Source organism: Physeter macrocephalus, chromosome 16 (genome assembly GCF_002837175.3).
Source record: "Physeter macrocephalus isolate SW-GA chromosome 16, ASM283717v5, whole genome shotgun sequence".
In the NCBI taxonomy this organism is placed as follows: Eukaryota; Metazoa; Chordata; class Mammalia; order Artiodactyla; family Physeteridae; genus Physeter; species Physeter macrocephalus.
Genome location: NC_041229.1, coordinates 64,597,078 through 64,613,725, shown reverse-complemented (window position 1 = coordinate 64,613,725; position 16,648 = coordinate 64,597,078). Strand labels below are relative to the sequence as shown.

Here is a 16,648-nt window from a genome sequence, read left to right as displayed (position 1 = left end):
AAGGAAATAACAAATATCAGAGTGGAAATAAATGAAACAGAGTAAAAAGACAATAGAAAAAAATCAGTGAAACAAAGAGTTGGGTTTTTTTGAAAAGATAAATTGACAAACATTTAGCTATACTCAGCAGGATAAAAAGGGAAAGGACTCAAATAAAATTAGAAATGAAAGAGGAAATGTTAGATTTGATACCACCAAAATACAAAGGCTCATAAGGCTACTATGAAAAAATACACACCAACAAATTGGACAGCCTAGAAGAAATGAATGAATTCCTACTAACATACAACCTACCAAGTCTGAATCATGAAGAAATATAAAATATGAACAGACCAATAGTAGTAAAGATATTAAATTGGTAATCAAAAACGTCCTACCAAGGAAAAATTGAGGACCAGATGGCTTTACTTGTCAATTCTGCTACACATTTAAAGAAGAATTAATAACAATCCTTCTCAAATTCTTCCCCCCCAAAAAAAAGAGAAGAGGAGGAAACACCTTCAGACTCATTTTACAAGGCCAGCATTACACTGATACCAAAGACAGACATGGGCACTACAAGAAAAGGAAACTACAGGCGCTGATGAACATAGATGCAAAAATTCTCAACAAAATAAAGGCAAACCAAATTCAGCAATACATTAAAAGGATCATACACCATGATCAAGTGGGATTTATTCCTGGATGCAGGGTTCAACATATGCAGATCAATGAATGTGATCTACCACATTAACAAAATAAAAGGATGAAATTCATATGATCTTCTTAATTGATGCAAAGAAATCTGTCAAAATTCAACATCCATTCATGATAAAACTCTCAACAAACTGGGTCTAGAGTGAACATACTTAAGCATCATAAAGGCCCTTTATGACAAGTCCACAGCTAACATCATACTCAGTGGTGAAAAGCTGAAAGTTTTTCCTCTAAGATCCAGTACTAGTCAAGAATGCCCACTCTTGCAACTGTTATTCAACATAGTATTGGATGTCCTAGCTAAAAGAATTTGTCAAGAAAAAGAAATATAAGCCACTCAAATCAGAAAGGAAGAAATAAAACTGTCTATATTTGTTGATGACATGATATTATATATAAAAAATCCTGAAGACTACCAAAAAACTGTTAGTACCATTAAAGGAATTCTGTAAAGTCGCAGGATACAAAATTGATAAACAGAAATCAATTGAGTTCCTATACACTAACAACAAATTATCAGGAAGAGAAATTAAGAATATAGTCCTGTTTATAATTGCATGAAAAAGAATAAATACCTGGGTATAACTTTACCAAGGAGGTAAAAGATCTGTATCCTGAAAACTGTGTAAGACGTTAATGAAAGAAATTGAAGAAGACACATATAAATGGAAAGATACCCCATGCTAATGGATTGGAAGACTTAATAATGTTGAAATGTCCATACAGCTCTAAGAAATTTACAGATATGGTGCAGTCCCTATCGAAAGTCCAGTGGCATATTTCACAGAAATAAAACAAAGAATTCTAAAATTCATATGGAACCACAGAATACTCTGAATAGGCAAAGTATTCTTGAGAAAGAAGGTTAAAGGTAGAGTCACACTTCCTAATATCAAAGTGTATTACAAAATTTTATTAAACCGTATGGTATTGGCATAACAACAGACATGTAGATCAATAAAACAGAATACAGAGCCCAGAAATAAACCCATGTGTATATAGTCAATTAATTTGCAACAAAGGAGCCAAGGATAGACAGTGGCGAAAAGATAGTCTATTTGATAAATGGTGTTTGGAAAATTGGACAGCTATATGCAAAAACAAACAAAAAAACAGGATCCCTATCTTACAGCATACACAACAATAAATTCAAAATGGATTAAAGATTTGAATGTAAGGCCTGAAACCGAGTAAGTTCTAAAAGAATACTTAAGGGGTGAGCTCCTTAACAAAGGTCTTGCCAATGACTTTTGGCAAAAATAAGTGGGACTGCATGAAACTAAAAGCCTTCTGCACAGCAAAGGAAACTCAACAAAATCAAAAAGCAACCTGCTGAATGGGAGAAAATATTTGCAAACCACATATCTGTTAAGAGGTTAATATCCAAAATATATAAAGAACTCATGCAACTCAATAGCAAAAAACCAAACAATCCAATTTTTAAATGGGAAAGGACTTGAATAGACATTTTCCTAAAGAAGTCATACAACAGGTACATGAAAAGATGCTCAACATCACTAATCATCAGGGAAATGGAAATCAACACCATAATGAGATATCACCTCATACCTGTTAGAATGGCAATTTTCAAAAAGATAAGAGGTAACAAGTGTAGTCAAGGCTGTAGATAGAAGGGAACCCTTGTGAACTGTTGGTGGAAATGTGAATTGGTGCAACCACTATGGAAAATGGTATGGAGCTTCTTAAAAAAATTAAAAATAGAACTGCCTTATGATCCAGCAAACCCACTTCTGGGTATGTATCCAAAGGAAATGAAAACAGGGTATCGAAGAGTTACTTGCACTTCCATGTTCATTGAAGCATTATTCACAATAGCCAAGATATGGCAACAAGCTAAGTGTCCATCAACAGTTGAATGGATAAAGATGTTTTATATACATGCATACATACATATGCACACACACATATATATTTCTTACATACATACACACAATGGAACATTCGCTCATAAGAAAGAAGGAAATCCTACTGTTTATAACAACATGGATGGTTATGCTAAGTGAAATAAGTCAGAGGGTGACAAATACTGTATGGTATCATTTATATGTAGAATCTTAACAAAAAAAAAAAAGTTAAACTCAAGAGAAAAAGAGAGTGGAATGGTGGTCACCAGGGGCTGAAGCTTTCAAGAAATAGGAAGAGGTTGGTAAAAGAATACAGACTTTCAGCTATAAGATTAATAGGGTCTGAGGATCTCTAGTAAAAACATGATGACTACAGTTGATAGCACTGTATTGTATGATTGAAATTTACTAAGAGCGTTAAATGTTTCCATCCCCCCCCCACACACAAAAAGTATCTAAGGTGATGGATGTATTAATTAACTAGATGGAGGATACCTTTAACAGTGTATTCATATGTCATATCACCACTCTAAATATCTTAAAATGTTGTGAATTATACCTCTATAAACCTGATTAAAAAAAGACAATTTAGGGGCTTCCCTGGTGGCGCAGTGGTTGAGAGTCCGCCTGCCGATGCAGGGGTACGGGTTCGTGCCCCGGTCCGTGGGGGTCCCACATGCCGCGGAGCGGCTGGGCCCATGAGCCGTGGCCGCTGGGCCTGCGCGTCTGGAGCCTGTGCTCCACAACGGGAAAGGCCACAACAGTGAGAGGCCCGCGTACCGCACAAAAAAAAAAAAAAGGCAATTTAGCAGGTGTAAAGAGATTCTAGGAAGCCCAATTAAACTTACAGAAATCAATACAGGATGACATTATAGCAGGCATTTTTGGAGAGGTTCTAGGAATTCTTGGATATTTTTCAAACTTTTCATTTGGAAATAATTTCAAACTTAGAGAAAAGTTACAAGAATATTGCAAACATTTATATACCCTTTACCTATATTTGCCCATTTAAAATATTTTATCCCATTTCTTTATTATCATAGATATGAATTCTCTTTAATAGACCCCTCTCCCCTTCCCTTACTCCCTCTTTCTCCTTACACACACACATACACACACGGAAATTTTTTTCTGAACTATTTGAGACAAATTTGTGTGCATCATTTCCCTTTTCCCTAAAGTCTTCAGTGTATGTTTCATAGGAATAAGTATTTTCTTATGTAAACATAGTATGGTTATCAATATCAGAAAATCAATATCAGTATTATACCTTTATCTCATCTACCATCCATTCAATTTTGTCATTTGACCTAATGCTCTTTATGCTCCACCCCCCCCCTTTTGGTCCTCCAGTACAGGATGTAATTTAAAATTCTGTATTGCATTTAATTATCTTTTGTCTGTCTTCATCTGGAATAGTTGCTCAGCCTTTGACATTTTCAAATAATGCAGGTCCCAATGCCCCTTTTAAATAGAATACTTAATATTTTTTGTTTTTCTGATGTCTCTCACTTTAGATTCAGGTTATACATCAGTAATTGGATTACTACCAATATTTGGAATACTAAGTGTATGTCCTACTAAGGGCACACATCTGGAAGTACACAATGTCTGTCTGCTACCCACCTGCCTTACTGATACTGTTCTTTTTGAGTACCTAGTCTGGTGATTGTCAGATATCTCCATTGTATAGTTGCTATTTTTTTTTCTTTGCTTGCAACTAATAAGCCATGAGTGGTAAGATACTTTAAGACTATGCAAATATTCTATTACTCATTAATTATCCCCCCTGCCAGATTCAGCATTTAGTGATGATTCTTGCTTGTGCCAATTTTTATTATGATGGTTGCAAAATGATTATTTTCCAACTATGCACACTCTCTACCTGTACCTTTACCAATCAGCAGTTGACATTTTACTTTTCTGTCTTGTCTATCTGAGTTATAGATTCATGTATTCCAGTTCCTTTTTTCTTCAGTAGTATATAATTAATGGTTTTCACTATTTTAATGCACAGATTGTCCAAGATTTGACCAGTGGGCAACCCTTCAGAGTGGCTCTTGTATTCTCTTGACAAGCCCCATCAGGGTTTTTTTTAGCATTTTTAAACTTTCTTGCATAACAAGCTGATCCAGGATCATCTTTTTCCTTCCCTTCCTCAGCCTTGAAATCAGCCAATTCTCCAAGGATCCCTGGCTCATTTGAGTAGGGAATAATATTAAAAACCAAGATTAGGGTTCTTGTATATTTGGAATCAATGTTTCAAAATTATTTTTCTTTTTAGCTCAGATATTTTCCTATTTGCCATTTTAACTGGACCAAAACATTGTAATTTATTTAGTATTTAAAATCACCTTACAGAAAGTTAGAGTCTGCTTCATATGAGTTTTGTAAGATTCTGAAAATGTAAATGTTGTAAGAGTTCTGGCTCCTATATAAGTTCACTTAGGTAGTAGACGCTAGCCAGAATTATGTAACAGCTTTTCTGTGTGAAGAACAGAGAGATAATATCTTTTGGAATTGGTCCAAAAAATGGTAAAAACAATGAGGTAATATTTGAAAAAGATAATATTAAAGCCCAGATGATGTTCCTTTCTAGGTCATCATTAATGTTGTTCCCATTTTCGATATGAACAGTTAATTATATACTTTTAAAAAATGTGTTTTTCTTTTATTTTTGGATCATATTATCAATTCAAAAATAGATCTTTTAATTCTCATTTGGTGTGAATTACTTCATACCAAATATACTATGGCACATTATTTGGAAGCCTAAAGAAGAGGAACTTAGGGATACAAACTATCCAAAGTATAATTGTGCAACTTTAAAAATGTTGGCTCTTATCTCTCTAAGATACAGTAACACTGTCAAAAATCACAAGCATTAAACTTTTGATGACATATTCCCAGAATTATCCAACTCTAGGCAATGTGATTATAAAATTTTTTAAGTAATCAGTAAAATATGATAGATGTGAGGTTGCTTTGTATGACTTACCTTAAAAAATGATAGACCTGTCTAAATTTTTTACTTAGTTGTATCACTTTGGAGTCTTTTAATGTGTTTGTAAGCGTGTTTATGAACCAATAATGATGCAGTTCAGACTAAAGACATTTCGGTATGTTAGCAAATGAAATGTGATCAAAGAAAAGGGGTGAAATGAATGAATGTACTTTGGAATAACATTGACATATAGTAGGTGCACAATGAAGCTTTTATTTTATTTTATTTTATTTATTTATTTTTTTTTTTTTGTGGTACGCGGGCCTCTCACTGTTGTGGCCTCTCCCGTTGCAGAGCACAGGCTCCGGACGCGCAGGCTCAGCAGCCATGGCTCACGGGCCTAGCCCCTCTGCAGCATGTGGGATCTTCCCGGACCGGGCCACGAACCCGTGTCCCCTGCATGGGCAGGCGGACTCTCAACCACTGCGCCACCAGGGAAGCCCTCCATGTTATTTTTTAACTTGTACCTCTACTCTCTATAGTTTCCATAAAGTAATATTTAGATCTAGAGGCTTAATTGGATTCACGTTCAATTTTTAAAGCAAAGATTGTACTGTACTTCCTATTGTGTTACATCAAGAGGAACTTATTTTCTGGTTGTTCTACTTTTAGTAATTTATGATTGATTTGTGGGTTTGGGGTAGTGCCAGCCTTTCACTTAATAGTTTGGAATCTATTGATGATCATTGCCTAAATACATTATTTCAGTAGGAATTGGAAGAGGTAATTTCCTCATACTATTATTCCTTCTGCATTTATTGACTGAAATTCAACTATTAAAAAGAACTTTCATTGACCACAGTTTGATAGAGAAGACAGTTGTTTCCCCTTATTTTTAAAAATTTTCAAAATAGTAGATTGGTACCCTAGCAATCTTCACTAGTGACCAATTAAAAAATTATCATTATGAACTCATGGATTTTTGTGTATTTGTTGAGTTTCAATCAGCTGCGATTTTTATTTATTTGATTCTGTTAGTCTTTGACAGATTCTTTACTTTTTGACTAAGATGAATAGTCTCATTTTGTACATTTTTCTGGCCCAAATATAGAATGTCATTTCTCCAGGGAGTCCTGGTTTCCTTTACTAGAAAATAGTATTTAATAAGTTCTTGATTGTATAAATGAATTATGAACACTGGTATGATGCTTAGTACAGTGTCTGGCATGTAGAATATATGTTACAGTTATTGTTTTCTTTTATATTCTCATATTAATTAGCCTAGAACTGTGGTTCTTAAAGTGTGGTCCCTAGATCAGCAGTATCAGTATCACTGGGGAATTTCTTAGAAATGTAAATTCTCAGACCTACTGAATCAGAAATTTTAGGGGTAAGACCCAAAAATCTATTTGAGCAAGCCCTCAGTGATTTTGTTGCACACTGAAGTGTGAGAACCACTGGTCCAGGGTAGAAGTTCCTAATTCATCTGGTGAGAATGGGCCACAGGCATGCTGAATATTTTCTTAGAGCAGCTGTAAAGCACCCTAGCTCCCAGCAGTCTTGTCCATTTTCTAATCTTTTCAAATCTTATTTTACTTTATGAAATATGAGAATTAATGAAACAGATGTTAAGTATAATAATATATTTATGAAATAAACATTGTATTAACCTAGCCTCCTAAGGATATAGAACACAGGAATATATACATATTTCAGTTTCATACATTTTCTGTCCTAAAATAGCTTGTGACAGCCTTTCTCAGCATGTGTTCCATAGGGCACTAGGTCCTCTCGATGCTCTGTAATAAAGAGGGTTTCAGTGGTCCAGTAAGTTGGAGAAATAATTTATATTGTATCTCCTTTGCTTGGCATTGTAGAAATAATATTTGCATATCAAAGTCTGAAAAATCCTGCAGTAAAGAAACCTTTTTAACTTGGCTTTAACTTACTGTTTCCAAAATGTTTTGATTAGGAGATCTTTTTTGCTAAGCAGTATCTGTTAGCTTCCAGCAGAAAACACTTTGGAAAATGCTGCCTTATGAGTATTTTTTTTTTTTTTTTTTTTGCGGTACGCGGGCCTCTCACTGTTGTGGCCTCTCCCGTTGCGGAGCACAGGCTCCGGACGCGCAGGCTCAGTGGCCATGGCTCACGGGCCTAGCCGCTCCGCGGCATGTGGGATCTTCCTGGACCGGGGCACGAACCCGTGTCCCCTGCATCGGCAGGTGGACTATCAACCACTGCGCCACCAGGGAAGCCCGAGTATATTTTTTTAAAAAAAATTATGGACTATGCGCCACTTAAAAATACGAAGCTTTCTGGGTGAATATATAATAACCCTACAAATGAATTTGTCCTACCTTTGGAATACTGTAGCACACAGGAGCTGCTGAAGGGGGAAATATCAGGATATTCCCTTTGCTAGAGGTAAACTGGATTCTGAACTGAAGACTAGTGGCCTGATTTGTCTGAAGCCTTGTTATCCTAAAATTTGTATGTTTCATGTAGTCATTATTTTCCAGACCAATGCAAGGATAAACTAAGTTTTGTCATATAGACGTGTCAACATGATTAAGGGATTATTTGGCAAGAAATGAAGAAGTTTGCTGGAGGAACTGTAGACCTTACAGAATTTTGCAACTACTTAAAAGTTATTTCCAATTTTGGAAAATCTTAAAGTCCTTAAATTGCTTAACTGAGGCAACTCTATATAATGGTACACTGTAATAAATTACTTACTTTTCAAAAAAGAAATGCAGAACTGGAAGTTTTTTACTTGCATAATTCCTTTCATCCTCCTTTTAAAATGAGTGTTTAACAAAATTTTGTAGGGAGAGTTAGTATGAAACAGTGTTGTTGAAAATGAACTTAGCACAGATGATATTGGATGCAACTAGTCTTTTCAAGATAGAAGAGACAGGAATCAAGCATCAGGAGTACAACAGAGATGAGACTGAAGTATATGACCTGAGTGATTGGATAAGCTTCTTAAAGATTGTGCCTATCTGCTATATGGATGGAGTCATTCCATAAAGTCAGTATTTTTAGCATTTTGATCTTAGGATATGTTTAAAAGGCAATAGTACTTTTAGGGCAGATTGCTATGGTGGGTACTAATTTATCCCATGTTATTGAAGCATGAAGACTATGAGAGCTACATCAAATGTAAACTACATAGAAGCTGGGAATCCCACTAGCAGATGTGGTCCGTAGTAACAATAGGTAGAAAAAATATCAATAAATGGGCAAGCTGTGGCATGTGCTTATGATACGTATAAGAGATAAGGTCACATTACAAGTCAGTGTGAGGCAGTTCAGTAAACAGTATTTAAGGTAAATTTGTATCTTTAATGGGACCTACTAAAACCAAGGAATAATCTTAGCTTAGAAGAAGGCTTGTAAATATTGTTCAATGAGATAAAATACATGAAAATGTTTTATACTATAAAATGTTAAATTTCCAATCATTATTACAATATCTATTACATTTGTGTCCAGTGTTTTTGATTTCCTGCTTATTAAGTTTCTCACATCTTTTCGACATGTGAAAATCTGTCATTGTAAAATGCAAAACAAAGTTAGTATCACTACATAGTTATTACACAAAAGATATTCTAGCAGCTATTAAGAAGAGGCACTATTCCCTTACATGATAGATTACTTATAGAAAAATTTAACCAAAACCAGGTCATTACTATCTCCTGGAATAAGCCTTATTATAAACAAGAATTTTTTTTTTAAATCACAGCAGTACATTTTGGTTTGAAAAAAGGAATATGAACTTTCTCTAAACTTGGGACATTGTATTCTTACAGGAGAGCTATTGGAATTAAGAATAACAGCATCTTATGGTTTATAGCACATTTACAAAGTAAAGTTCAAAATCTATAATAAAAAGTGATGTAAAGACTATGGCTGAGTCCCTTTGCTGTGCACCTGAAGCTATCACACCATTGTTAATTAGCTATACTCCAATATAAAATAAAAAGTTTAAAAAAGATGTAAATAAAAATGGAATTGGGCTTCCCTGGTGGTGCAGTGGTTAAGAATCCACCTGCCAATGCAGGGGACACAGGTTCAAGCCCTCGTCTGGGAAGATCCCACATGCCACGGAGCAACTAACCCCGTGTGCCGCAACTACTGATCCTGCACTCCAGAGCCTGCGAGCCACTACTGAGCCCACCTGCCACAACTACTGAAGCCCGCGCGCCTAGAGCCCATGCTCTGCAACAAGGGAAGCCACCGCAATGAGAAGCCCGCACACCATAATGAAGAGTAGCCCCCGCACACACCAATGAAGACTCAAAGCAGCCAAAAATAAAATAAAGAAAAAAAGAACAAAAATTTTTTTAAAATTAAAAAAAAAAGAAAAATGGAATTGTTTTTATTTAATATTGATTAACATTATATCGGACCTTTTTTCTTTCTTGTTAATAATTATTCCAGTTAGTGAATATTTAATAAAAGGATAGCTTTAAGAAATGACCAATGCATTCTATTTTATGTTTAGGTTAATGCAGGTTAATGGTCATTTATATGAAATGGTTATGCACTTACTCAAGCTGACTTCTCACGATACTCTAGGGCATTTATCACAATCTCATAAAATTGTGGATAGCTTTATCTCTTTCAGGAATTTCAGTCATTCTTTTGTCCTGAAAGGACAAAATTTGTTAGTAATCCGTAAAGAATATGATTCATTAAGTGTGGAAATCTTTGGTAAATTCATATTCATCACATTTTTATTATTTCTAAGAATTCCAGGAACCACCCAACCTAATTTTAGCTTTTGCTTTGTAACAAATGAAAATCTTTCAAGAGCATATGGATCTTATCACACATAATAAAAAGTAAACAGATATTTCCCTTTGGATATGTGCATTCCATAGACATCTAATACTTGGTTATATTTCACTGTATAGAAACTATACGGGCTCCAAAGGAGATAGAAATACAGTTCTTGGCCCCCACAAGTAGGGGGAAAAAGCTTCCCGTGGTAAAATACCCAGAAAACTATTCTAAGAAAATTCATTCCTGCATGAATGCAGTGAACAAATATTAAGTAAGTATCAACTATGTGGCCAGCTCTTGGTTTAGTAACCGGGAAATTACCAGTGAACAAAACAGAAATCCTGGTCTTTGTGGAGCACATTCTAGTGGAGGAGATAAACAAACCAGAAAACAAAGATAAGTGAAATAGGTAATATGTTGTCATGCCGTGAAGAAAAATAAAATATATTTTATTTTTATTAAGGAAGGGGATATAGGGAGTGTTAGGGCATTGCAGTTTCAAGTAGGGTGCCAACAAAGGCTTAACAGAACAGAAGTTTGCTAGAATGAAAACCTAAGGGAGATGAGGGAATTATTTATTGTATCTATTCCAGGCAAAGGAATAACAAAGTGCTTGAGACCCTGATGTGGGAGCATGCCCAGCATGTTTGAGGAGCAGCAAAGAAGCAAAGTGGGGCTAAAGAGGAACAGAGGAGACTAAAGGAAGCTGTTAAAATAACCCAGACAAGTGATGATAGTGGCTCACAGTACTGTGGTAGCAGTGGAGGTGGTGAGAAATCAGCACTGCTGACAGTTTGGATACGGGTTATGAAAGAGAGGGGGAATCAGGATTTTTGATTTGCTAAATGAGAGGGTAGAATTTCCATTAACTGAGCTAGGGGATACTGCAGGAGGAGTGGAGTATGGGAAGAAAGATTGGAGCTGTATTTTGGACATGTTTGAGATACCTATTAGTCATCTAAGTGGAGAGGTCAAGCAGGCAGTTGGATATGGCATTTTGTGGCATTTGGGAGAGAGGTTTGGCTGGAGAGATAAGTATGAGCAGATGTGTGATATGTTGATGAACTGTGCTAAGAATTAATAGTAGGAGAAAAATCAGTAAAGGAAAGGCTTCAGGAAGGAAGATGATTCCTAAGCTGGACCTTCAATTAATGGAAAAGAAAGAGAAGAGGATTCTAGCTAGGAAAAATGCCCTAGCATCTTAGAATATTTTATAGAAATAAATCTGAATACTTTACTACCTTGGTTTTTTTTTTCTTTTCACTTGGAACTTTTATAGAGCATCATATAGTATTATGGAACAATAGGTGCACAGGAAATATTTGTTGACTAATAAATGAGAATAATATTTTTCAAAGTTTATTTTATTAACCAGTATTTAATCACTGAACATTTAGGGTTTTAAAAAAAATTCTGGATATTTTAATTGTGCTAAAATATGCATAACATAAGCTTTACCATTTCAACCATTTTTAAGTGTACAGTTCAGTGGCACTAGGTACATTCTGAAACTCAGTTTTGTGTATAAAAATATCCTCTGTTTTCAAAAAATCAACATTGTTGCTTCTGAGCAAAAAGAATTTAGAGCTGATTGGGCTTTACTTCTACGAGCAATGAGTATTCTGCAACATAATCCTAAATGATTATTGCTTTTGTTTGAAAGATTGGGAGAAGTCCAAAAAGCAAAAATGAAAAGTAGTGCCTTACTTCTAAAACAGATGTTTTCTTTCCTTGAAAACTGAATTTCCATTAAGTGAGTGTCATTTGTATTTGTATGGGTCACTAATGAATGTGTCTTATTTACCTTTGATTACTGGTACCTCACACAGAAACCAAATGCTCAAATAAAATAGTGGTATATATCTGGAGCTTAAGGAGTTTTCAAAAATGAAATAAGTATGCCCTGTTTCATAATTTCTTTGCCTACTTGCTTCTCAGATCCTCTCAAAGTATGTTTATTTTTAGTTTGAGTTTTGTAAATTATATTTTGTAATTAATTTTGTATTTTGTAAGTTACATGAAAGTATGTGATATGTCTATATTTTGTGAGTTATAAACCTAGGAAATTGTCTGTCTGTTGATTACAGTGTCTCTTTCTTTAGGGAACAAAGAAAGATGAGATTGAAGGTGAAGTGGAAGTGTCTGGTTTAATTCAGCCTGCAGAAGTGTTTGCTCCCAAAAGCCTGGTGTTGGTATCCAGATTAGATTATCCAGAAATTTTTAGGGTAAAGAACTCATAGTTGTCATTATTGATTTGTATTATTGTATAAATCTATTTTGAGTGAACCACGGTAACAAATTCTTTGTATCTAAAATATCTTTAAATTGATTAGGAATTCATCAATAGAATAATATTACTGTGAACAGAAGAAATGTATTTCATGTTGGATAAAATAAGTACCTGAGTAAGTTAATATGACTATTTAAACTTCTAAGGATGTAGTGTTTGTTTTAAAATAGGTCCCATCTTTACTGACTCCAAAATTTATGAATCCTAAAGAAATCATTTGATTACCTGTATCAAATTTAAAATGCATTAGTAATATAACAACTTAGTGTATTTTTATTGATCTTCTTTTTAGGAGTCCAGATTCAAGGAAATAGGATAAGTATTTGTGATTTCAAATAGTTGTGATCATACTCTATCCATATAGCTTTAAAATATTGTTTACTTCCAGATATTTTATTTTTTTAGATAGTTAGAATTTGCAAATGTAGAAAAAATTTACTTTAGTTATAAATACATTTAAGCTTTGCAAGAAGAGGGCTTATTTTTCTTATTTCAGTTGCTGTCTTTAATAATAGTAATGTTGACCATTGTCCAGAGTCACAGATCTTCTTTGGAAGGTATAAACTATACCTTAAAATTTCTCAAGGATTTGGGAAATTGATACATAATTTCTGGAAAACTTTTCCATATTGTTGAGATTATATATATTCTTAGTGTCAAGATTTCAATGACAGTGGCTAACTCCTAACAGACACTAATTTTTTAGTTATAAGTTTTAATAAACTGAGAGATTCATATGATTACATTTTGTCTTCCATTTTTCCACCTACCTTCTTCTGAGCTTAAAGTATTAATCATATCTTGTCTCTATTTTGCTATTCTTTGTAATAATTCACATAAGTTAAGTTTTTCTGTAGAATAAATGTTCTGAATTTATAAGAATCACAAAACAAGATAAAGTTTCTAAGTTTTTATCTTGAAATTTGGAGTTCTGCAAAATAAGTTGAGACAGAAACAGTTTTAAGCCCTACAAATTTGCTAGTGGTTATCTAAGCACAAACACCTGTTTTACAAATTATGGATTTCTGCTTTTTATAAACTCATCTCAAAAGCTCATTTAGAGCTTCTGGTTCTGGAGGAAAATTTAATAAACTTAATAACATTTGCTGCTTAAAATTTATTCCATGGTCACTGTAGAATCTACTAGGTTCAAAGAGAAATTTTCCTGGAAGCAGATGTCACAACAATTTGTTTTTAGTGCTTGCTTTTTCCATGAAATAACTACATGCATCTTTTCTTTGCAGGCTTGCCTGGGTTTGATCTATACTGTATATGTGGACAGTCTGAATGTCTCCTTGGAAAGTCTTATTGCAAACCTGTGTGCGTGTCTTGTCCCAGCGGCTGGAGGGTCTCAGGTAAATAGAATAAAAAGGGAGATGAAGAGGGCCTGCTTCTCTTCTCCTCTCCTCCAGTAAATTTAATTTATGAAGAAAAGGAAAAAAAGAATTCTTTAAATACTTTCGTTTTAAAGAAGATCTTAGGTTAATTAAGCATTGTCCCTATGGTCTGCCTTCTAGAGACTCAAGATTCTATTCTTAGGTCATAGGGTTAATTTTAACACAGGGTTCACCTTTCACATAGCATAGTTAGAAGTCATATTCTGTGTAACTTGAACTCTAGCTTACGCTTTCTTGGAAATACACTTTTTTAAGTTGAACTTCAAATGTGTTATTTGTACCTTTCTTATTATTCCTCTGTATGGTTACGCCTCATTTTATTAACTTAAAAATTTTTTCAGTGATAAAAATTAGGAGGTAACATTAAGAAAACTTTTAATATAATTCTTTGTAACATTATAACTACTTCTGGATAGATTAATTCATTTCTTCATTTCCCTGGATAAAAGCAATTATATGTGGTCCTAAAACCATTTTGTATGTTGTGTGTAATCTTTAGTAGAATAGCTTGCATTTAAGCTTCAAAAGAGGAGGGCTTTTTTTTCTCATCTTAGTTTGCTACCTTTAGTAATGATAATGTTGACCATTGTCCAAAATCACAGATCTTCTTTGGAAAATATAATCTATACTTAAAATTTCCCAAGGATTTTGTCATAGATTGAGCCCATGAGGACATTAAACTCTTCTACTGAAATAAAACTTTCTCAAAGTGGCATGTTTTTCATCTTCTGTATGTCCTGAAATTTTTATATTCGTCTCTGAAGTAGAAAAATGAGAACTTCAGTTGCTATGACTTAATATTTCTAGGGAACATTTTTTTGTTAAGGCTCCTTTCCTTAAGTCCTAAAATTGATTAGCTGATCACTTATTTTGCTTATTCTTATATAATATTGAGGAAAAGGACAGCCCTCTAAAAATTACAGTTTTTTATCCTCAGTCTGATAGAGATGTTACTTATAGTAAAAATGGCATCTTTTTTCCGTGCCCTTTGCCTTTTTAGCTGTCTCCTGTCTTTCCTAGTGTCTTTTGGTTACTCTTAAGGTTTTTTTCCTCCTGCACTCTCCTCCCTCATTCTCCTATTTCTGCTACAAGGGCATAATATGAAATGTGAGTTTGGTCACGATTGGACCTAAACTTTAAAGCAGCCAAGTTGTTTTATGAGCCTTTATTATGATGGGAATTTTGTTGACATGATTTTATTTTATTTATTTTTTAATTTTAAAAACGTTTTTATTGTAGCTGCTAGAAATTTTTAAATTACATGCATGGTTCATATTACTATATTTCTTTTGTTTTTCCACTTTTATTGACATATAACTGGCATATAAATGTTAGCTTTAACATTTTACTATTTTTTAATTAAGTATTATTATCAGTGATTTGTGTATCTCATGATTACTAAATTTTCACCTTTCAACTACTGAATTTTCTTGTACCGTATTCATTTGGACACAAAGTAACTTGAATGTTTTGGGCTGCATTATTGCCCTTCGCATCTGTTAATTGGATCTTATATGGTCATCATCTGTTTAAATGTGAACTTCAAAGGGATTTTTTTATCTTAAGAAAATGTCTGAAAAGAAATCATTTGTGGTGTGTGTGTGTGTTTTCCGCCCATTCTGCAGAAGCTGTTTTCCTTGGGTGCAGGAGATAGACAGCTGATCCAGACTCCCCTGCATGATAGTCTTCCTGTCACAGGCACTAGTGCGGCTCTCCTGTTCCAGCAATTGGGTATGTCTTCTTCTCCCATTTTCAGTGTTCTTATAAAAGCCTATGAAAAAAAGATTTATTTTAAGCCTACATCACCTGACATAAATCAGGAAAATAAAAAGCAAACCATTAGATAACTGATATATAAAATATATAATTATATGGGTTCTAATCTTAACTAGTATTCATTCTTTTTTAAAATTAACCCAGGCCCCTTTTGCTCTTAAGTCAATTAAGCTTTTAGAAAGTAAACATATTTTCTGTGCTTTAAAAGATGAATAGATAGTATATTTTGTTTTTCCTTAGATGAAAAGACAAATATATGATAACACATGTGGAATCTAAAAAAATGTTACGAATGAACCTATTTACAAAACAGAAATAGAGTCACAGATGTAGAAAACAAACTTACGGTTACTAAGGGGGAAATGGGGAGAGATAAATTGGGAGATTGGGATTGACATATACACACTACTGTATATAAAAGATAACTAATAAGAAACTACTGTATAGCACAGGGAACTCTATTCAGTGCTCTGTAACAACCTATATGGGAATGGAGTCTAGAAGAGAGTGGATATATGTATATGTATGGCTGATTCACTTTACTGTACAGCAGAAACTAACAACATTGTAAATCAACTATACTCCAATGAAAAAATTAATTTAAAAAAAATAAAGCATACCATCAAGTTAAAAAAAATAACCAGAAACATGAGGACTAAAGCTATCTGAAAGAAATATAAAAGAAACCATAGACAATATAAAAGGCCCCCAGGGGCACCAGAAGGTAGTTATCAGATATTAAAATAACTATGTTTAAGGGCTTCCCTGGTGGCGCAGTGGTTGCGCGTCCGCCTGCCGATGCAGGGGAACCAGGTTCGCGCCCCGGCCTGGGAGGATCCCACATGCCGCGGAGCGGCTGGGCCCGTGAAGCCATGGCCGCTGGGCCTGTGCA

At 34.4% G+C, this 16,648-nt stretch overlaps 1 protein-coding gene across 4 annotated transcripts in view; it reads left to right on the top strand.

The window, feature by feature from the left end:
- SBF2 (SET binding factor 2) overlaps nt 1-16,648 on the top strand; it is a 519,569-nt gene that overhangs the window by 242,954 nt on the left and 259,967 nt on the right. For all 4 annotated transcript variants that reach the window (XM_024119088.3, XM_028501227.2, XM_024119087.3 and 1 more), the window contains 3 exons: nt 12,396-12,518; nt 13,828-13,938; nt 15,606-15,711. In XM_024119088.3, the coding sequence (XP_023974856.1) occupies nt 12,396-12,518; nt 13,828-13,938; nt 15,606-15,711 (340 nt within the window). The remainder of the gene's footprint in view (nt 1-12,395; nt 12,519-13,827; nt 13,939-15,605; nt 15,712-16,648) is intronic.